Source organism: Cervus canadensis, chromosome 13, assembly GCF_019320065.1.
Source record: "Cervus canadensis isolate Bull #8, Minnesota chromosome 13, ASM1932006v1, whole genome shotgun sequence".
Lineage (NCBI taxonomy): Eukaryota > Metazoa > Chordata > Mammalia > Artiodactyla > Cervidae > Cervus > Cervus canadensis.
This window is the reverse complement of record NC_057398.1, coordinates 55,102,148-55,126,704: the sequence shown is the minus strand read 5'-3', so window position 1 is coordinate 55,126,704 and position 24,557 is coordinate 55,102,148. Positions and strand designations below refer to the sequence as shown.

The following is a 24,557-nucleotide window of genomic DNA, read 5'->3' as shown; positions in this document are numbered from 1 at the left end:
ATTGCTCAAAAACTTCACTATCTAGTTGGACAAATAAGATTCAATAAATAAGAAACAATCAGCATCCAACGTAAGTAAGAACAGATCTGACAACTAAACTATGCTATGGACCTTAAATTGCTATTAGTGTTCACACACACACACACACACACACACACACACACCCCAGTACACATTCCCCCAAAAATATGTGAGTGAAAAGCATGCAAAGATGACCAACTTCACTCATAAATTTAAAAATACAAATTAAAGCACTGAAATGGCATTTCACATCATTCTTATTTTGCAAAGTATATAGTTTGATAATCTACTAGGGGCCAATGATTTCAGAAAGTACCACCATAAGAAAACATATCCATCCCTCATAGTCTTGAGTTTCCCCGGATTGCTAAAAATAGACGTACAGAGAAATATTTCATTTTTTACAAAATAAATAGCAATTAGCTCAGAGATGTTTTCATTTCTGTGACACAGAGAGTGAAGGAAGACAGTCTCACTATGTTTGGAATATACACTGAGGCAGGTTTTTGGAAGCACCATTTGGCAATTTCTATTAAAATCTGAAATATACATGTATACCTTTTCGGGCTTCCCTGGTGGCTCAGTGGTAAAGAATCCGCCTGCCAATGCAGGAGACATGGGTTCCATTTCTGGGTCAGGAAGGTCAACTAGAGAAGGAAATGGCAACCCACTCCAGTATTCTTACCTGGGAAATCCCATGGATGGAAACTGGCGAGCTACAGACCATGGGATCGCAAAAGAGTCAGAGATGACTTAGTAATAACTAAAACAACAACACCACGTATACCTTTTAGGAATTTATTCTAAAGGAAAAATAAGAATGGCCAACATTTACTGAGCACATACTATGTATGTTCCAGGTACTATTCTAAGCACATCTCATTTCATCCTCCTAATAATCCTGTAATTTTAATCCTATGACTGATAATCCTATTAGTCCCACTTTAGGAATGAGGCAACTGGACTGAGAGAAGTTACAGAACTTGTCCAAGGCTGTCCAGTCACCGAGTGGCAGAGATAGGCCAGAAATTCCGGCAGTCTGACTTTCATTCATTATACTGCACACATCTGTAACCAAAGATGCACAGATGTAAAAATGATTACAGCACTGCCTGTGACAGAAAAGAGAACAAAAACAAAATGTCCCTCAACAGGGGTGTGCCTAAATCAATCACAATACATCTATACAATGAAATAGTACTACTTTAAAAGAACTACATGGTTTATATATGGAGATACAGAAAAACCTCCATATTGCACTAAATGGAAAAGGCAAGACTTAGAACAGTATGTAAAAATGAAGTCTATACGGACCTTGACATAAAGAGAATTAAACATATCAATTTTACTCTCACTTTCCCCAGCACTCTCAACCCCTCTAAAACCAATAGGAAAAGATTTTGCTTCAAGTATGGGCAAAAAGAAAAGGGGAGAAAAACCTCTAAAATTTGAGAACTAGAAAGCAGATGGACAGAGGGTAACTGATTTTACAGTCCTTAGAAAACTAACTCCCACTAAAGTGATGCTGGGGAAAGCTGAGAAGCAACTCCAGTTGCACTGCAAAATTGCCAACAGGCTTAGGAACTGGTGCCAGCTCCCTGTGGAAGTGACAGCGAAGAGTGGCTGAAGTCAGAAGGCTTGGTTGAGAGTGCTTAGACAGATCCCCTCCCCTACGCCTCACACTCAGTCGCTGTCCCTCTCTCCCTGCCAGAAGACCAGAGACCCATCACTATGCAAAACCAACTCCCAGAATCTACCCTGCAGGAATGCCTGAGAAGTCCAGACTTGAACTAAAATGAACAACTGTCGAGAGCAAGAAAAAGTGGTGACTAAAATATGGAGACTAAATACAGAGACTAAAAACAGGTTGCTCTTAAATATTGAGGCATTAATATTGCCACTAAGACTGAACCTGGACTGTTGGTTGGTCTGTGGCCAAAGACCCAAGAACAAGCTTACACTGTTTGCTGGTGAACAGTTCTTTAGCTGCACTTTTCACACTAGCAGACCACTCCACCGGAATCTACTAAAACCAAACTCATGGCCATAAAGATCAAAAGGGGTTTTTTCCCCCTCCTTTAAAAAAAAAAATTAAATAACTTTATTTTTTAAATTGAGGCATAGCTGATTTACAAGACCAAAAGCTTGGAGGCCCCCAAACGAGGCCAAGAAATTTTAGAGAACAAAAGGTGGTAAAGGCAGGAAGAAAGGCTGAGAGATTGACACAAAAAACCCCGGGCTTCCCACGATTTTGATTTCCGAACTCCAGCATGACTAACATTTTGGGTGGACAATCCTGTTTTGGAGGATGCCCTGTGCACTGTAAGATACCTCGCAGCATCCCTCCAGTTAGCACCCCCCCGCAAGCTATGACAAGCAAAAGTGTCTCAAGACGTTGCCAAATGTTCCCTCAGTGGTGAAATCATCCCTGGTTGAGAAGCACTAGGCTAAACCCAGCTTTGTGTTAATGTGGAGAGGAAGGTCATTGGGAAACAAAAGTGTTTCTAATAGTCCAAAGTCCTGATGAGGCCCACCTTAGGAAACAGACCCTCTGCGACCACACCCCTCACAAGAGAGTCTGGGGCGTACCCACAGCATCCATGGGTACTCTCCTGCCTCTGGCCAAGCCCGTGCTTACGTCTCTTCTGTGGCAGATGGTACCAGTCCACTGACACCAAAATAAGGTGAGATATTTTCCAGCACTACCCCAGATTATTGCCTGAGATGGTAAAGAATCTGTCTCCAATGTGGGAGGTCTGGGTTGGGACGATTCCCTGGAGAAGGGAATGACAACCCACTCCAGTATTCTTGCCTGGAGAATCCCATGGACAGAGGAGCCTGGCGGGCTGCTGTCCATGGGGTCACAAAGAGTCAGGCAGGACTAAGCAACTAACACTTTCACTAATGCTCTAAGGATTTCTAATCAGGTTGTGCTGTCTCCTATCTCTCAGCCTGTAAATGAACATTTCTCTGGGGCCTCTACCTGGCCAGCATGCTTATATTCCCATTAATCTGCAAAATCAGTAGTGCCTCTGTAAATGGCACTCTATCACCTTCCGTAAAACAGATGGAACAAATTCCTAGTGTCTTTTTGAATGGAAATTTCCCACGCTGCCTACCTTAACTGAGGACCTTAACCCAAGAGCTTTTGTGTTCCTGTTCCAGAAACTGCTGTCAAGCTAATCCTTGATTCTGTACTTCCAACCCTTTGGTTTTAATGAAAGAAATCTCATTCAATCTGCCTTGCTAGTTAAAATTAAATTAACCTGGCAAGTTTCTCCCCACTGCCTTGACTCCCATTGTAGCATGAGGGTGAGCAAAATAGCACCTTCCTCCCAAAGCAAAAAATTATACCCCAACTAAAAGCCCTTGCATGCATGCTGTGTAGCTTCAGTCATATCTGACTCTGTGTGACCCCCTGGACTGGCGCTCGCCAGGCTTCTCTGTCCATAGGATTTTCCAGGCAAGAATACTGAAGTGGGCTGCCATTTCCTTCTCCAGGGATCTTCCTGACCCAGGGGTCCAACTCCTGTCTCGTGTCTCCTGCACTGGGAGGCGGGTTCTTTACCACTAGCCCCACCTGGGAAGCTCAATTCGCATTACAGCGTGAGGCTGAGCAAAGTATCATCTCCTTCCCAAAGTGAAAAATTATACCCCAACTAAAAGCCCTTGTGCTGTGCTGTGCACAGTTGCTCAGTCGTGTCCAACTCTGCAACCCCACGGACTGTAACCCGCCAGGCTCCTCTGTCCATGGGGATTCTCCAGGCAAGAATACTGGAGTGGGTTGCCATCCTCCAGGGGATCTTCCCAACCCAGGGATCGAACCCAAGTCTCCCACATTGCAGGTGGATTCTTTACCATCTGAGCCACCAGGGAAGCCCATTACAACACTGTAAAAAATACAATTTACTATCTGTCATAGATCACTAAGCGATAGGTGTTACACTACAACTATCTTCTTTCCCCGTTTCCCCCAGTCAGGTACTATCTGTCACATTGCCAGCTTAGAATTCAATACGGGGAAAGATCTTTGTTTTGCCTTTTCTTTCATCCTGAAAACCTATTCTGTTTGTCTTTTAATCCTTTAGTGTATTTACTCATGGGAGAGGAGGAATTTCTTAACTTTATTCATTGCACTTCTAGATATAAACATTACACCTGATATGGATCTGTTATTTGGGGCATTGTTAGGACTGATTTGTATTCCACCCCCAAATTCACAAGCTCTAACCCCCAACGTGACTATATCTGAAGATGGGCCTTTAAAGAGGCAATTAGGGTGAAACAAGGTCTTAAGGGTACAGCCCCAACCTGTTAGATTGGTATCGTCATGAGAGGAAGAGACACCAGAACCCCCTCTCTTCACACACAGAGGAAAGGCCAGGTAAGGATGCAGCCGCCTGAAAGCCAGGAAGAAGAGTCTCATCAGAAACCAACCAGGATGGCACCCTGCCCTTGGGATTCCAGCCTCTAGGGCTGTGAGAAAATTAATTTCTGTTGTTTAAGCCACCTTGTCTGTGGTGTTCTGTTATGGCAGCCGACAGACTAACACAGGCATGAAATAGCTACAGGAGAAGGACATTTGTCCTTTTCTATAATGGAAGGAATGCTTAAAGTTCCGAAGCCTGCCATACAGATGAATGCCTTCTTGGACGCGGCTGGCTATTGCTGATAATAGATACTAGAGTATGCTTTCTTCACTGAGTCTTCATTCTACTTGACACCCCAGAAGCGAAATTAAAGAGGCTTTCTCCTTTCTTAGCAAAGCCTTATCCAGACGCCTGGTACTAAATCTCTCTGATTATAAAAGCTTTTTATTCCCTTCTGCCATAAAAATAAGAAACTACTATCAAAGAGCTGACAGTCTCCTAGAGATAAAAAGCACTCTGAACCTTTCATAACTCTTTTGCTGGACTCAGTAGCAGTGAGCTGGCCTTCAGGTCGGCATTCGGTGGCAGAGGCTGCCACACTCTACTCTTAGGTACCCTTCTCTGTGGTTCACTGACACACCACTGCAGCCTCCTAAAGACCAGAACACGACTCGTCTCTTAATGTCAGATTAAACAAGAATGAAAACCTACTTTCCTCTGCTGGTCACAGTAACCGCCAAGGACAATTGGTGGAGAAGCCTCATTGTTTTGATAGCGATAGCATCCTGACTTAAAGATGTTCCACTTCTTCCAATCCTGGTCTCTCATCTTTAAGGATTGGAAGAAGTGGTCTCTCTCATCTTTAAAGGCTTCCCTGATAGCTCAGTTGGTAAAATAGCCACCTGCAATGCAGGAGACCCTGGATCGATTCCTGGGTTGAGAAGTTCTCCTGGAGAAGGGAAAGGCTACCCACTCCAGTATTCTGGCCTGGCGAATTTCATAGACTGTACATGGGGTCACAAAGAGTCAGACCATGACTGAGTGACTTTCACTTCACTCATCTTTAATGTGGACAAGAACTGTCAGGGGACTCATGGAAGGCAGCTTTTGGTTTGCTGTTTGTACATGACAAGAGAGGGTAGAAGTTCCCTCTCCACTCCAACTAGGTGGCTACACCTACTACCTTGACTACAGCGTGCACGTCTGCATTTCACACATTTGTCAAAATTCACTCTGATTCTTGCTAGGCCCCTGGAGCTGGCTGTGCCTTTGGAGTTGTTCATCACCGTAGATGGCAGCAGAAGTAACAGAAGTCTCTTGCCTCAGCTGAGTAAAATTGCTAACAGTCCTGGCTATAAAACTTTTCTCAGCAGAACTTCATAATGATGCTTCACAGAGAAAGTTCTGGATGATGCTCCTGTGTCAGGCAGAGGTCACATCCTTTTCCCTGGCCACAGTGCCATGTTGTCTTGTTTTGAAGACTGGATCCAAATTCAAAGAAGCTCTCTTAAACATTACAGGATGACCTGAACATCTAAGCAACTGCCTCAGTGTTCTAGCCCACTTTTGTTGTCATCCAAATACCTTCTCCCTCACCATATATATGAGACAAAGACAGGGTAAAGGGTTCAAACAGTTAGGAATGACTGGTACCCCCAAACTGTTGTCAACAAGACCTAACAATACTGCCTCACTTCAAGTCCACAGTGTGAGCAAATCCATCAAGACAAAGAGAACAACCCACCCTCATTCCCAAGGGTCACCTGTGAATACTCAACTTTTATCTGAATCAAGCCATGCTCCACATGTGAGTAATTTCATGTGTTTTCAGAAGGAGTAGAAGCATATTTTGGCTTTTAACTGAAACAGTTAAGATATGTCATCCCTAGATTTAGGATCGCCTTCCCAATAAAGAGAAGACAATATACTTTATAAGTCAGATTGAAAGGAGGTTGGTAACACCTATACAATCTAACTAGACTGTCATTGTCCATGTCACCAGGATCAGCTGGAACGGTGCAACATCAAAATGATGTACTGAACAATAAACAACCCGTGACCTTTATGAGTGTGGGAGGCAACCTATCCCTCAGAGCAGCCAAGGGGAGCTTCAAAAACCAGCAATCAGTGTTGGCCACCCCATGTGGCATATGTGATCTTAGTTTCTGGATCAGGGATAGAACCCATACCCTCTGCAGCGGAAGCAGTAAGTCCTAACCACTGGACCACCAGGGTAGTCCCTGACCTCGTATAAATCTAAGCACCCTACCCCCCCACTCCCCCCAAATATCCTACACTGGATGCTGATGAACAGACTCAGTAAAATCCTCATATGAGCTCTGAGGGTGAAATGAAAAGGAGAAAGAATTGAAGACAATCTAGAGTCTAAGTTATGAGTAAGCAGAAGGTAGTCAGTCTTATTAGCCAATGCAGAGACAGTATAACCGCGTCTCCCTGTTGACACAGGACTAGAGCAGAGAGGGACAAGGTGGTGTTTGCTGAGGTGATGGGATAACGAAGTTTCTTGAGCTGCACTGCATCCTATGCAGCACATCCCAATCCTCCCTGAGGTCCTCTGAAATGGTCCCCTGTTCTGCATCTCCCCTTGGAGCTTTGCTACAACTCTGTATGACATTAACATGCTCTGCTGCTCACAACACGATGCACGCTCATTTCTCCTCCAGAGCTATTCTTTTTGTCTTCCCCAATGCAGTAAGTGATACACCATGCATCCAGTAGCTCAAGCCAAACATCTGGAAGGTTATTTCACTATCTTAATGCAATCACCAGCATTTCTCAACTAAACTCCTCTAACAGCCTCCAAATTGGTCTCTCTTGCTTCCACTATTGCTCCCTACTTTGATCTATTCTAAACAGCAGGCAAGATGAACAACAAGGAATCAGATCAGTGTGGTTTCCTACTGCATTTAGAATAAACTTCAAATTCATGAAGTCTTTAATCAGGCTGATTTGCTTTTCTAACGCCCTGTTGTAGCCACCTCAGTCCTGCCAGGCCCCATTGGCCTTCTCTACCTTTCTTCTAACACCAAGCCCATCCTGCCGCAGGGCTTTTGCATGAGTTGTTGCCCTGGCCTGCGATGCTCTTCGCCAGACCTATACCTCGCTGATTCCCTGTCATCTTTCAAAGCTCAGCTTAAATGTCACATCCTCCTAAACATCTTTCCAGGCCACCCAATCTACAGTTGTTACATCACCATTTGCATTCTCTACTACCACCATTTGATATTTTTCATGTATCTTAAAAAAAATTTTTTTCCCCTCTCTCCCCAGCTGGGCACAGGGATGATAAGATCAATCCAGTATACAGGTTCATTTCTCTTTCTTAAAAAAAAAAACAAAAACCCTGATTTTGTTCAGGTATCAACTCCTCCCCTGTGCAGCAGCCATGGGCCTAAGGAAAAGCTGACCCTCTACCCTCTAACTTCAGGAAGTGATATGACTTGACTGATAAAAATCTCATATACCTTGCTAGTGGCTAGTTCAGAAATAAGTATTTGGCCCAATTCAAGCCAAGGAGATAAAAGGCAAGGAAGAAAACTATGAAAAGCCCCAGGCTTTTTCTCCCTATGGTCAGGCATGAAAAAACAAGCTGCTGCACCACACCTGTGAGAAGAACAAGCTTTAGGAGGAAGTCAACGTGGTGTATGCAGAACAGAACTTGAGTCTTTGATGACATAGTTCTCGTCAACCCATCTGGGAATACACAGTATCTCTGACTCCTTTTATGTGAGCTAATGAGTATCTCTATTATTTAAGCCAATGTAGGTTAGATTTTCTATTATCTATAGGTGAAAATACACTACACATATAGGGACTCTGTTTACTTGCTCAATGCTATACTCCCAGCACCCAGAATATGGTGGGCATTTAACAAATCTATACTGAATGAATAACTGCAAGAGTCTGAAAGAATAACCTATGAAGGAGAAAGAATCCTAAAACAATTATTCTCCATTGAGCTCACTGACTGAGCTATAAAAAGTCATTAAATCCTTAAGAACAGGCATCTACTCAAGCACTACTGAGTAAGCAAAACATGTTCTTGATAACGATTTTTAAATGTTGACCTAACACTGAAATATGTCACCATCATTACAAAAGGAAAATGCCACTATCAAAAAGCATGCATATTTTTGCAGACTTACAGGTTCTTGGGGTTCTGATTCTTCCCATGCTCCCCAACCATCATCTTCCCAGTTTGATTTACCTGTTTTGAAAAAGATGAAAAGTGCTTATTACATAAAATATAGAGCTTAAATTATTTTAAAAACATTTCCTCTAAACATAATAGAACCAACCTCATGTTAAGGAAGAAAACAATGGTAAACTATACTAGGTCAGGATTTTGCTATACGTAATAATATTCAGAAAGAAAAAAAAAAATAATATTCAGGAAACATTTGACCCGAATTTACACATCTATGTAAAAGTGTGCAAGTTAGTTGGATTTTAAGATATTGGACATCAAGTCTACCCACATTTAAATCAAACTGCAAAGGTGACTTTTTAAAAAAAATCTTAAAATGGCAAATATTTGTTACCTAATATATTAGACAAGTTAAAGGTACATAGTGGCCAAACAACACACCTAAAATTTCACACAGATATCTTTAAAAGTGTTTTAATAAGATAAGGTATCAAAGATTAAGAAAACAATTTTGAAACCAGACTGGTCTACTATTTTCCACCTTTTCCTGACACTGGGATTTCTTATACATGAGAACATTGTCTTGGATTAAAATAAGATGTCCACTATATGCAAAACAGAAAAAGAGACACAGAAGTACAGAACAGACTTTTGAACTCTGTGGGAGAAGGTAAGGGTGGGATGTTTCGAAAGAACAGCATGTATATTATCTATGGTGAAACAGATCACCAGCCCAGGCGGGATGCATGAGACAAGTGCTCGGGCCTGGTGCACTGGGAAGACCCAGAGGAATTGGGTGGAAAGGGAGGTGGGAGGGGGGATCGGGATGGGGAATACGTGTAAATCTATGGCTGATTCATATCAATGTATGACAAAACCCACTGAAAAAAAAAATAAAGGAAATAAAAAAATAAATAAATAAAATAAAAATAAAATAAAATAAGATGTCCAACCACCACTGCAACGAGGAATTAAAAATCCCAAATTGGGGGCTTCCCTGGTAGTCACTGGTTAAGAATCTGTCTTCCAGTGTGGGAGACGAGGGTTTGATCCCTGGCCAAGGAACTAGGATCCCACATGCTGCAGGGTGACTAAGCCCACGCACAGCAAGTAGAGAAAGCCCACGTGCCGCAACAAAGACCCAGCACAGTCAGATTTTTAAAAAAATTAAATAAAAAATAAAAATCCCAAATTAGTGAGTTCATTTTTATATAATTATCTTTGAATTCATCCTATATCATATCAGAAGAGAATGAATAAAACTATCATTTTTAAAGGAACCATTAATATTCTGAACCAAACATCAGATACTCTATATGTATTACTTCAAATCAAATTAAAAAACAAATAAAAGTTTCCCTAAGTGTGAAAAGAGCAGATAATTGTCTAATTATAAGTCTAGCCCCAGAATCAGATTACCTAGGTTCATCCTGGATCCATCCCTTATCAGCTCTGTGACCCAGAACAGTTACCCCATATTCATAAGCTCTAGCTCTCTTACCATAACATCATGGAAAATGACAGTACCTACAGTTAGTGGGATTGCTGTCAGCATGCTAAGTCCCCAGTGCCTGATACATAATAAGTTCTCAATGCCAGTCATCAGGATTTAGCTATTAAAATACTACAAAATATAAATAAAATATTGTATTTAAGCCAATCAGCCTCAAAATTCTGGGGGAAGAAGCAACCCAAAAGACGGGACTGAACATACATGTTATCTACTGACAGGAGGAAGGAAGCAAAAAGAACTTCCACTTATCTACAACGTTCCAAAGGCTGCTAAAATCAACTATATATTAGATGATAAAAAAAAATGTTATAGTCTGGTACTTGGAATCATTGCTCAATTAGCTCTGTGGCAATATCCCCATCTTTGGTACTTAAACACCAAATAGCTACTTTATGATGTGCCAAGCACACTGCTAGGCATATATTAAGTCTTAAAATAGTACTAATCATTTGATTAACACTGTACAACTAATAGAAGATTTCTGTACACACATCAATTGAACAATTTAACAAATGTTCTGTTAAATACCCTGTGCCAAATCCTGTAGCTGAAACAGACAAAAATACAAACATATGAACTCCTTTTCTTTTTAAAGAATCTGTGATCTAGTGTAGGAGAGAGACAAATAAGTAACCGTCGTGGTGATGGCTGTAACTGACTACTAGGGGAACTCAGATGAGGCCGTAAAAGAGACGAAAAGCTATAGGGAGGCGTCATCTTAAATGAAATCTTACAAAAAGTGGCTAGAGGGACTGGTGGTTCCTCCACTGGATCTGTGGTTTGGACTTTGCTTTCTAATGCAGGGCTTCAGGTTTGAGTCCTGTACAGGGAGCTAAGATGACAACATGACTTGGGGCCAAATATTGTAACCAATTCAATAAAGACTTAAAAATGGTCCAGTTTTTTTTTTTTTTTTAAAGTGGCTAAAAACTTTTCAAAGGCAAAAAAAAGCCATTCAGATAGAGGTTATCACGTAACAACAACTAACATGTATTTAGCATTTCTATATGCTTAAATGCTTTATAGACATTAATTCACATAAGCATGACAAGGATCCCCTATCTCCCTCTCTTTACAAAGAAAAGTAGATTGCCTAGTTTACATCCCTTGCCTAGGATCACAGAGGGTTAAATGGAGGGGCGGAGGGGCGGGGTTTGAATTCGGTTCTGCCTAAGTTCCAGAGCCCATGCTGCCTAGTATTCTTCCATACTTACTCCTTCGGCCTCTGAATAAGGGTAAGATTAGGAAACAGCGGGGCTTACAAATAAGACCAAAAGCAAGATTTCATTACATTAACATGGAAATAGTCCCCTGATATTGAGATTTGGACATTTTTTTTTTTGGTAACTTGGAAAAATACAGTTGCTCTTTGGCAATCTAAATTTGTTAGGCAATCCCTTTAGTCTGCTAATTTTTCTACTGCATAGAAAGCAACTGTCTTCTAATGGGCTGATGGTAACTAGGTCATCTGATTGATAAATGTCTTTTGTACGAGAAAGCAAAATGTGTAGTAAAGCTTATTGCTCTAAGGTTCACAATTCAATGTTAAAACTGCTATAAAAATGTTTATCAAATTACCACACTCTCTGGGAAACTGTGCAGAATTTAAAGTTGATGAAGAATTTAAAGTTCATGACCTTCATGACTTCATGAAGGTCAGCTAATCATGTATTCATTCATGCATTCAACAAACACAACACAGCATCTCTTCTGTGTTGGGCCCTGTGCTAAGTGCTGGACATACAAAAGCAAAATAAGCCTTCAAAGAGCTTAGTCTGTGCACAGAACCTCTGCTGAATGCTATTCAAAAGAAAACTATGTAAAATGTGCTATTTCTCCTCCATACTGGTAAAAAGTACCCAGCTCCATTCACAAATGACTCATTCGATCAGTAGAAGACAGCAGAAATTTTGATTATCAGCCCCTGCAGAGACCCAGTTCTCTCCATAAAGCACAATTCAAAACATTCCAGGAAGAAAAAAACTCTGAGAAATACCTTCTTTTTACAAAACAGTAGTGCTCATGACGGTTTACCCATGTCTCAATGTCTCTGACTGAGGAATTTGTATTAACTGGAGGGAAAGAAAAATTAATCAGGCACCTCCCACTATCACATGAATACATTTCCCAAAGGGGTCATGGTACAAAGAGGTTAAAGGAAGGTGAAAGTGAAAAACAGAACTGTTACTTGGAGAGGTTACAGATATTTTTGAAGGTTGGTTTAGAATTCTCAGTATTGTTTACAACACTGTAAGAAAATGCACTCCAAATTTTAGTCAACTTAAAAATGAGAAACAGAAAAGGAAAAAAAAAAAATCAAAGACGGAAACATCCGTAAATAAGGTACTACCTTCCGGCTATTGTTACTCAGTGTCAGTGATGTAAACTTTGTAGCCTCCTGACTTACCTCAGAATTCATCTGATACTGTTCTGCAGGCTGCTATTTGACAGCTACTGAAGTGTCAGAATCTTAGCACCTTACCAAGGTTATTTCTAATGTCCTCAAATATAAAAGCAGGTCAAGCACAAAAAAAGCTTATACTGAAAAAACAGCTGCTGAATGTCTAATAAAGATGCCATTCATATACAAAATTTTATTCAGGTGGTCTTTCCTTCTGGTAACTTTTCTATGAGGGATGCTCTTCTTCAATCCATGTCATTATCAGTGTATTTTAATTGATTATTGATCAAGGTTGCGAATAACAAGAGCAATGGTGTTTTAACATTTGAGAACTAGGCCATTTAATGTCAATAAGGAACATTTACTATAAAACTTTAAGGTCTATAAATTTCTACATAACAGGAAGAAATAAGACACCAAATGATGATGGTCTGTTAGAATAAATAGATCAAAACCTTCTATAAGCCAGGGTGATTTGAAAGTCCTAAACTCTTGTATATGTTAAGACTTAAGTCAGTTGAAACTCGTTTGAAAAGATATAAGTTCGATGTAACTCATTTGAAAAGATCCCGATGCTAGGAAAGATCAAAGGCGGGAGGAGAAGGAGACGACAGAGGATGAGATGGTTGGATGGCATCACCGACTCTATGGATGCGAGTTTGAGTAAGATCCGGGAGTTGGTGATGGACAGGGAAGCCTGGCGGGCTGCAGTCCATGGGGATGCAGAGTCGGACACGACTGAGTGACTGTGAAAAGGTTGGCTTAAAGCTCAACATTCAGAAAACTAAGATCATGGCATCTGGTCCCATCGCTTCATGGCAAATAGATAGGGAAACAGTGGAAACAGTGTCAGACTTTATTTTTTTGAGCTCCAAAATCACCGCAGATGGTGAATGCAGTCATGAAATTAAAAGATGCTTACTGCTTGGAAGGAAAGTTATGACCAACCTAGACAGGATATTAAAAAGCAGAGACATTACTTTGCCAACAAAAGTCTGTCTAGTCAAGGCTATGGTTTTTCCAGTGGTCATGTATGGATGTGAGAGTTGGACTGTGAAGAAAGCTGAGCGCCGAAAAATTGATGCTTTTGAACTATGGTGTTGGAGAACACTCTTGAGAGTCCCTTGGACTGCAAGGAGATCCAACCAGTCCATCCTAAAGGAGATCAGTCCTGGGTGTTCATTGGAAGGACTGATGCTGAAGCTGAAACTCCAATATTTTGGCCACCTCATGCGAAGAGTTGACTCACTGGGAAAGACCCTGATGCTGGGAGGGACTGGGGGCGGGAGGAGAAGGGGACGACAGAGGATGAGATGGTTGGATGGCATCACCGACTCGATGGACATGAGTTTGAGTGAACTCCGGGAGTTGGTGATGGACAGGGAGGCCTGGCGTGCTGCGATTCATGGGGTCGCAAAGAGTCAGACACGACTGAGCAACTGAACTATCAAGGATGGACACTCAAGACATAAACTTCTTTAGGGCGATCAGGATCCAGTGTAGAAATTCCAAAAACCACACAAATCACCAAATCATCCAGTTCATCTAATGAGCCAAGTGGCATGCTTTTCAGTCAAAGGCTAGGCTATAAATTATGGGGTAATTGTATGTATTTCTCCTCCCATTTATTATATAAGTAAGTAGTAACCACCTAATCTCCAGAAAGCAATCCTTTAAATGACACTGACATCAACCTCCTGTATTCTTTATCTGGCTTAGGTTTAATTCAACGACACTGATCAGAATATTAAGAAAATGACATCCACATCCATTGCCTTTACAAAACTGGAGTTACAGTCTCTTCTACAGCATGGCCTCTCTAGGGAGCCTTAAAATTTCTGCAAAGAGATTAAAACAATGAATTAGGGATGACTAAAGTTTCAGGGTTGACCCCATTCTGAAAATGTGAGGCAGGCTGTCCATGGATGACGCTCTGAGGAATACTAGCTTCAAGGGTAAACTTCAATGCCAATAATCTGACCTAAAATCTCCTGTTTTCCTTTGCCTACCCTCATCCTTGTTTCTATTCTTTCACTTCATTAGCCTTTTAACTTACTGGAGGGCAGTCTTTAGCAGCACTGTCCAATAAAAATGTAACACAAGCCACATGCCACGTTAAACTGACTAGCAGCCATATTCGAAAAGTAGAAACAAGTTAACTTTAATATGCTTTATTTAATATGATATAGCCCCAAAACGTCATTTCAATATGTAATCACTATTAAGTTGTTCATGAGATATTTCACATTGGTTCTCTGAGTGTAAGTCTTCAAGATCCAACACGTATTTTACACTCAGAGCACATCTCAGCTGGGACCAGGCACGTTCCGAGTGCTCCACCGCATAGTACAAGACAGCACAGGTCTAGAACAACTGTTAGGTGTCTGGTGTCAGCCTGCCTGGGTTTGATACCCAGCTTTACCCCTGAAGGGTCATATATCCTTAGGCAATTTAATCTCTTCCCTCTCAGCTTCCTCTTTAGCAAAATGGAGTTAATAACTGTATCCACTGTTGTTAGGGTTAAAAGAACAGTGCTTGGCACGTACACACCCTTGATGGCTGTTAAAATGATTAGTCTCCAAACACAGCACCCTCTTTCTTCATTCTTACTCTCTGCCTTTGCCTATCCCATATCTGTCAACTAATTTAAGCATTCCCATTTGTCTCCAGCTCTCCAAATTCACCTTCTCCTTCAGGACTTGGATTAATTGTTTATGAAGTTTTATTGCATCTATCAATGATCTTTCCCTCTTGTGAAACCATAGCATTTGATTATATTTTCCTTTCAGAATTACAAATTGTGTTGGGTCATTTGTTGTGTTGTTAACTTGTCTGATTGATCATAAATGTATACCGTGTCAATACGCTAACCATTTAAGCTTCGGGGGACAGGGAATATACATGCTGTGTGTGCTCAAACGCTCACACACACATATGCATCTCCAAGAACACTGTCGGTACTTAACTATTTATATCCATTTAGGATATCAAGTCTGAAAAGAACCTTTTTACCCAAAGGTTTCCCCATATATCCCTATAAAAGGAGGATATAAATTAATATATTCAAATATAGTAAGCAAATCAGATGTTGATTCTAAACATTTTACATTTCCACAGAAATACAAAAACATTTTATTTTTATAAACTTTATACACAAAGACTTTATATTCCAAATCAAAACCATCTTTTATAAATAAGCTTTCTATGTAAAATTATAAATACATATTGATAAATTTTGTAATTCTCTATTCCATTTTAATCACAAAAAATAATTAACAATCTTTAGATTGAGTTTTGATTAAGAATAGGAGAAACAACAACAAAAAAAAGAATAGGAGAAACAGAGTATCTTTGTTCTAATTCAAGTCTAAATGGCAGAATTTGACTATGTAAAAAAAGATGCTCTAGAAATATTGTTCAACATAGTTGGCCTAATATGGATTAATGGATCTTTGTATTTGATAGATACACACACAATGTATATTTCAACATTTCAAAACAACACTTGTATCATTACTTTAAAAAGATCTTGCATCAGTAAAGAAAAACCAATACATTCATTCAATTAGGCATTCACTTTCAACCTGACTTTTTGGTAGGCTAGAAAAAATAATTACAAAGAACACTGAGTTCCCAAATAAACACCGTATCATTTTGAAGGCAAAAAAGAACACCCACATCACTCTCAAAATGTGTCTGTATTCTATTATGCAAATATTCTTTTTGCCAACAGTGAATAAAACAGGTTATACTCAAAACAGCTAAGAAACAGCAAATATTGCCTATTGGAGACATCTAAAATTAGATCATGAGACTGCTTCCCTAGGTTTGTTACTTCAGTGCTGACTCACGTGCCAGATGCTGCTCCTAAAGCAGTAATTTTACAACTATAGCACGGCAGGACAGCATCAGCTCTATTTCAAATGTCCATGTTTCAACTGGACTTTCCCACCTCATTTCCAGTGCAGCCTACTGAAAAAAACGGCAGTTTCAAGTACCTGAGACACGACTACCGAGCCTGTGTTTGAGAGCACGGAGCCCCAGCTACTGAAGCCCTCGTGCTCTGAGAAGCCGCTGCAGTGAGAAGCCTGCGCACTGCACCCGGGGAGTAGCCCCTGCTCACCACAGCTAGGGAAAAGCCTGAACAGCAAGAAGACCCAGTACAGCCAAAAACAAATTTAAAAAAAAAACAGTAACAATAAAGTCTGCCAGTTTAGATTACTATGTTAGTTCTAATTACTTTGCCATTACTACCTCATTTGCTAAAATTACCCCTCACTCTTATTTTATACCACACCTTGAATCATACTTGCTCTCTATTTGAACAAAATTCCTAAGCTTATCTCCAATCAACTTATATGATGTAGAGAGAATTAAACATGAGCAAAATGAAGTTATAAGTATTAGTAATAAAAAGCAACAACCTCCTCACTGACAAGTAATTTGACTTTTCAATCATTTTTTAATACATATCACTGAAGAGGACTATTTTGAACTGTCCAGAATAATTGGCAGCATAAACTCTTATTCTTACCCTTATAAGGTAAATGAACAAAACCAATGACTTTAAAACATAAAATGTAACTACAACTTCCTCTAGGGAGAATTCTTCCCTGAAGAGATTAGATTATACTAGTATTAAAAAAACTGTTCAGCTTCTCACTTGATATCATCAGTCACTTATAGTTACTGAAACCTTCAAACTATGGAGAAAACATTATAATTCAAGCATCAAGAAATAATAGATGTCTTTTAAGGTATATTTTCAATGAATGAATTATTTTACCAACAAAAGCTTAAATGAGAAATTCAACTTTTGCTTTTCACAATTCTATTTAATTTAAAATATACATTATTCCAATTTGCTTCTGAACAGTCTGTCATCATAACTGAGTAATAGTTTCACATTTAAAAAGAACCTGAAGCTAAAAAGGAAAATGAATTCTAGAAGTGGGCAATTAATTTGACAGTATTTGCTTTCCTCAATATGAGTACGTCAAGATCAAAAACTAAATGGGAAACTGAAATCATTAAATGTTAGGAAAAAGAAAATTTAATCTCCATGGTCTAAGAAAAGATCTTACTAGCACTGAAGCAAATTCATTTCCGTTCTTCTAAAACAGGAAAAAAGAGAATGTACTTGTTTCTATAAAGAGCACCAACCTCCAGAACCTATAACTTGCAAATAATTCGTAGGTTCAACAATTTTAGTTGGCTCTTCTTGGCCAAGCCACAGAAAGCATCACATAGCAATACAAAGGGGAAAAAAAAAAAGACTAAAGAATAGAGAAGCTGCTTAATTTCCTATGCCTCAGGATTATTCATCTTTTTCTATTTCTAAAGAAATGGAAAATGGGAATATAAATTTTATATTAGCATATTCCTCTCAGCACATAAAAATATGCAGCAATCTAAAATGAGGAGGCTATCCCATTTTCAACAAACAGGAGTTTCTTTCAAAACACCATGATTAAATCAGACTAGGTCTGTAAGGTCCCTTCCAGTTCCAGATTTCTAAGGACTCTTGTTATCAAATAAATGGCCTCCTACATCACACAAGGAGAATGTTTTGACAGTTCAAAAAAGGACAGAACTGAAAATATCTTTAGGCAGAAACAGAATGTATCCTCTTGCTCTAAAGGGCTTCCCTGGTGGCTCAGATGGTAAAAAAAAAATCTGCCTACAATGCAGGAGACCCAGGTTTGATCCTGTGGTGGAGAAGATCCCTTGGAGAAGTGAATGGCTATGCACTCCAGTATTCTTGCCTGGAGAATTCCATGGAGAGAAGAGAAGTACATAGACTTGCAAAGAGTTGAAGACAACAGAGCAACTAACACTTTCACTTTTCTTGCTCTAAATAAAGTTAAAAAAAAAAAAAATCAACAAGTATGCTTCTTTTGCTCCAAATCTAAGAAATCTTTAGACCCATCCTAAGAAAAATGATAAAAACAAACTGTAGACTTGAAGAAATTTAATATGCCCCATTCTTTCTACTCATTTTATTTTTTAAAGGAAGTCAGTGACTAAGGGCAACAATATATTTTGTATATTAGACAGAACTTATATATCTTTTATTGTTGTTTCCTATAACTTCATGTGTTATGAATTTATTATATCCAAAGCAGCAGAAAGTAACAAAAGATCAGGGAAGGTAGGAGAAGGGGACGAGAGAGGATGAGATGGTTGGATGGCATCACCAACTCAATGGACATGGGTTTGGGTAGACTCCAGGAGCTGGTGATGGACAGGGAGGCCTGGTGTGCTGCGGTTCATGAGATCGCAAAGAGTCGGACACGACTGAGCGACTGAACTGAACTGAACAGGGAATGTAAATAAGGGTGAAGGTATATAAATACTGCTCACCAAAGCTAATTTCTGCAAATTCTAAAGCCAATTCAGTATCTTCCTTACTTAATCAATTCTAATATGATTGTCCTTGTGAGAAAACTTTCCTTATAGTTAAGGTAAATTCTTCCAATACCAGCTTAATCTTGCTATTACTTGTTGCTTTAAAAAAAAAAAACACAGGTAAAGTCTGATAATAATGTTAGCATTGCCTAAGAACCATTTTTCATTTACTGGAAGAGCAAAAATCAAAGAAACTGATAACACAGGAAGATGACAAGTGTGGGTGTAAATGAACATTTCTGTTTACCACGGATAGGAATAAACCTGACCAATTTTTAGACTGTGACTGTGCTCAACAACTAAAATGTGAATTTCTATTATCCAGCAATTCCAATCCCAGAAATTTACATACAGAAATATTAACATCATAGGTAAAGCATGTATAAGGATGGTTACTGGAACATTTTCTTGTAGCAAAAATATTGGAAATAATCTAAATTTCATTGACAGGGGAATGTTTAACTAAAACCTGGTAGTCTTCACTGAAATACTGTACAGACATTAGGGGGAAAAAATGCTACAGTTATATACACAGCTTGAAAAAAAAATTGACATTTTTTGACTCTGTCAAAACAGTTGACATTAAAAATTAACCAAAAAAGTTCCAGAATATACATTTTACAAAAATGAGGCCATAATTTAAAATGTAAAATAGATAAATAAAACACCCAACAGCATGTATGTTTACTGTCTAAGCAGAAAGTCTGGAAGATTCTCACTAAGGCAGCACTTTATAATGATAGAATTTTCCGTAATGATGGTGGTGTTATGTATCTGTGCTGTCCATTAGGTAGCCACTAGGTAAGTACATGTGGCCACTGAAACATAATTAGTATGACTGAAAAATTGAACTGCTACTTTTACTTAATTTCTATTAATTTATACTTAACCAGCCACACGCAGTTAGTGGCCACTATGCTAAAAAGCTTAAGGCTAACGTTTTAACATCTGGAAGGGGGGATATAAGTAGCTAGAAGACAGATTTTATGTCTGATTTTATACACTTAAAAAAAATAGAGGCGATGTAATAATAGGTTATTATCTCTCTTGACCTGAGAGTCTCTCTTCTGAAGAATTTATATGTGAGGCTTAGGCTCACATGATACAAAGAAAAATGATCTGTGTTCAAAGAACTGTTTTTTGGTCACCTTTCCAAAGGAGCAATATGGTATGGCAGACACCTAAGAATTTCAAGAAATCCTTCTCATGAGGAAAGTTCATTTAGGGTCTCGATAGTCCCAAATGATATTAACACTGTAGTCACACAGAAACACTTGCTGTCGTACAGATCCAGAACTGTCACTGGGTAGACCATTAAATACCATCTGAAGAATACCAATCTAAGTTACCTCCTTTTTTGACAGACCACTACAAAGGCCACCCAACCGGTCATTCTATTTCCACTTTCACCCACCATTCCCATTCATTCTCCTCTTTGCTAACAAAGAAATGCCTTTCAAATATTAACCTGGTTGTCCTATTTCTCAGTTCAAATTCCTTGTATAGGTTGCCACTGCTATGTTTCTCAAGTTTCAAACTCCATCACCACTGCGACTGCCTTGAAGGTGAAAGTGAAGTCGCTCAGTCGTGTCTGATTCTCTGCGACCCCATGGACTGTAGCCTACCAGGCTTCTCCATCCGTGGGATTTTCCATGCAAGAATACTGGAGTGGGTTACCATTTCCTTCTCCAGGAGATCTTCCCAACCCAGGGTTTGAACCTGCGTCTCCTGCATTGTAGGCAGACGCTTTACCATCTGAGCCACCAGTCCTGTCTTTACTTCTGAAGACCCTGATCTAGAGTTGAATGAACATCTCCCAAATGATTACCTACCTCTAACTCTGAACTACAAAACCTACCCTTTTCAGAGCCACCAAATCCACCTCTCTGCAAATCAAATCTTGAAATGCTATACTTTTGCCTTACATCAGTGGTTACCCTCTGCCTATAGCAGAGATGCCCAGGGAACTGCAAATGGATTACAGATGAGCCAAGACATTGATCCTCTCAGCTCTCAGGATAGCTTGGTAGGGTCTGGGGCTACTGGAACTTTTAGCAGGTCACTTCTCACGATGAACAGCTTTGTTTTACATTTTATGACCTATTTCTTTATTATCATACTAATTTATATATTTTATTGTTAACACACAACATAAAAGCTAATATAACCATTTTTAAGTGCACAGTAGTGTTTACTGACATTGTTGAGAAACAGAGCTTCAGAACTTTTCCATCTTGCAAATTTGAGACTGTAATACTCATTAAACAAGACTCCTTTCCTCCTCTCCCTAGCTCCTAGTAACTACCATTCTACTTCCTGTTTCCATGAATTTAACTACTTTAGGTAACTCATATAAATGGAATCGTACATTGATTTTTTCTGACTGGCTAATTTTTCACACAGCATAATGTTCTCAAGGTCACTCATATTATCACATGTGATATGATTTCCTTCTTTTTAATGACTGAATAATATTCCATCTTACAGACCCCATTCCATTCATCCACCAATGGACATTTCAGTTGGTTCCACTCCTTGGCTTTTATGAACTATCCCTCTATGAACATGGGTGTGCAAGTATCTCTTCTAGATACTATTTTCAGTTCTTTTGGTTATACACCCACAAGTGAGATTGCTCAAGCATATAGTAATTCTATTTTTTATTTTTAGAGGAAACTCCATACTGTTTTCCATAGCAGTTGCACCATTTTACAATCCTATCAACAGTGTATAGAGTTCCAGTTTCTCTATATCCTCGCCAACACTTGTTATTCTGTTTTTATTTTTTTAACAGAAGCCAAGCTAGTGAGTGTAAGGTGATACCTTATTGTGGTTTTCATTTGCATTGCTCATGATCAGCGATACTGTGTATCTATCATATGCTTACTAGTCATTTCTAAAACATCTTGGAGAAGGCAATGGCAACCCACTCCAGTACTCTTGTCTGGAAAATTTTCATGGATGGAGGAGCCTGGTAGGCTGCAGTCCATGGAGTTGCTAAGAGTTGGACATGACTGAGTGACTTCACTTTCACTTTTCACTTTCATGCATTGGAGAAGGAAATGGCAACCCACTCCAGTGTTCTTGCCTGGAGAATCCCAGGGACGGGGGAGCCTGATGGGCTGCTGTCTATGGGGTTGCACAGAGTCAGACACGACTGAAGCGACTTAGCAGCAGCATAACATCTTTGGAGAAAAATCTATTCAAGTCTTTGCTCAGTTTTTACTTGTTATATTTTGCTGTTACTTGGCTATAGGAATTCTTTATATATTGTGGATACAGATCCTTTATCATATATATGATTTGCAAATATTTTCTCCCATTCTGTAGGCTGCACTTTCACTTTGTTGACCGCATCTTTCAATTCACTGAAGTCCTAAGGTTTGATATAGCCGCATTTACCTATTTTTGCTTTTTTGCCTGTATTTTTGGTGTTCTAACCAAAAACCCACTGCCAAATCCAATGTCATGAATTTTCCCCCTGATGCTTTCCTCTATGAGTTTTATAGTGTTAAGTCTTATATTTAGGTCTTTAATCCATTTTTTTGTTAATTTTTGAGTGTGGTATAAGATAAGGGTCCAACTCTATTCTTTTGTATTTGGATACGCAGTTTTCCCAATACCATTTGCTGAATAGACTGTCCTTTCCCCCTTGAGTGGTCTTGACACCCTTGTCAAAAATCCTTGTCAAAAAACCTGATCATATATGCAAGGGTTTATTTCTGAGCTCTCTAATCCATTATTCCATTACTCTGTCTTTATGCCAGTACCACATTTTTGATTACTATAGTTTTGTATACATTTTGAAAATAAAAAAAGTAAAGTCCTCCAACTTCTTTCTCCTTCTTCAAAATTGTTTTCACTATTCAGGGCCTAGGTCTCATTTTTTATGCATGGCACAATAAAAAAAAAAAAAAAAAAAACTGAGAACGACAGCTCCACAGAATGTCTTCAAGCTTTTTGATTATATACACCCCAAAAGAATTTTTCAATAATATGTACCTCCTGCATAAAAATGTAATTTCTGATATACCAAACATGGATATTTTAATATAGTATTTATATCATCCTTTTAAATTTATTCAGTGGATTCTAAATACTTCTGGGAAATAATACCCACAAATACTCACTTTAAAACTATGATTAGTATCTCTAACAATAATTTTCTAAGTTCTTTTTTCTCACTGAATTCTTATCTCCATTTTATTTCCTCCACAGAATGCTATTTTTATGTAATACAGATATGTATCATCAGTCTGAAAATTTCTCTGCAAAAAGAGTTGAGAATTGACAAGAAAGTTTTCTTGGGATCTAAGGCTCTAAGTATTAAGTTATCCTACTTGTTTTATTACAATTATTATTAGAAGCAGGTAACTGAAAAAACATACATTATTACAAACTTTGAGAAATTATTATTAAACATAAATAGTGAATATTATTTGGAAATCTCTTGTTGAGATGGATGGGGGTGGAGTTTACAGAGACTTAAACACAAATTTTTGCTTAAATGCTTTGGAAGCAACTTACTATAATAATATTTAAAATGTGTGAGAAGTAAGCCTTCGTGTAGTAAAGCAGAAGGTAGGGTGAGAAAGTAGGCATTTACACAGGTGCATCTGGAAACTAATCTATTTAAAACTGTCTGTTCCCAAGTAACCCTGAGCAAATTTCCTTTAATTCCTAAGTATTCTTATTTCCTTTCTACTGCATAAAATCTAAATTCCTCTGCCAATCTCTCTCCTCACCCTACAATATCCCACTCTTCCAGCAAAATTTACTATCTGCATCTTTCTGAACCCCATACTGTTTCACATCCCTTGCCTGGCCATTTTCTCTCCACCTGAACCTCTGTGAAACTATTAAGACATGGTGAAAATAACAGTTCCTTCATGAAGACTTTTCTGAGTCCACTACATAGCATGAGCCAACACTCCTTCATTCTCCAACTATCATATGCCAAATTATAGCACAGCACCTCTAACTCTTCTTTTACATACTTATCTCCTTTATTGGCTCAAAGGTCCTTGAGGAGAGGGACCTATTTTATTTACCTTTAGGACTACTTTGTATGTAGTAGATGCTCAGTAAGTACCAGCTGAATAAAGGAATTAACTAGTCATGTGTCAGTTTTGTCACTGACAGAAATTTATCTCCTAAGACCCTCTTCCAACCTTAAACAGCTACTGAAGTGCAGTAACCAAAAATTTTCTGAAATTCTTATAAATATTCTACTTTCAGATTACTTTTCTCTCCCTACTATGATCACAAACAAATGAAAGCATTTCACTCAGTATTAAAAAAAAAATGGGTACTTTATATGATTTATAATATTCCAAATTGAGTCCATGACTTTAGGTTATCCTAAAAAGCATACTCTTCTTAGTGACTGGACAAAAACAAACTTTAATTGATGATTCCAAGGTAATTTCCCGTATGCTTTATCTTCTTCTATCTTTCTGATAAAAGAGCAAGAAGGAAGGTAGAGGCTGCTCTACCTCATTAGAATGTTAACAGAAAATTAACTTACTATTAGGTAAATTAATGTGCTCAGTTGTGCCCGACTTTTTGCGACTCCACGGACTGCAGCTTGCCAGGCTCCTCTGTCCATGAGGATGCTCCAGGCCAGAATACTGGAGTGGATTGCCATGCTCTCCTGCAGGGGATCTTCCCAACCCA

The 24,557-nt window shown here is 39.0% G+C and overlaps 1 protein-coding gene across 1 annotated transcript in view; it reads right to left on the bottom strand.

Annotated features, from left to right (window-relative positions):
* RAB3GAP2 (RAB3 GTPase activating non-catalytic protein subunit 2) overlaps window positions 1-24,557 on the bottom strand; it is a 103,005-nt gene that overhangs the window by 72,491 nt on the left and 5,957 nt on the right. Inside the window, exon 2 of the mRNA XM_043485874.1 lies at window positions 8,558-8,619. Within this exon, the coding sequence (XP_043341809.1) occupies window positions 8,558-8,619 (62 nt within the window). The remainder of the gene's footprint in view (window positions 1-8,557; window positions 8,620-24,557) is intronic.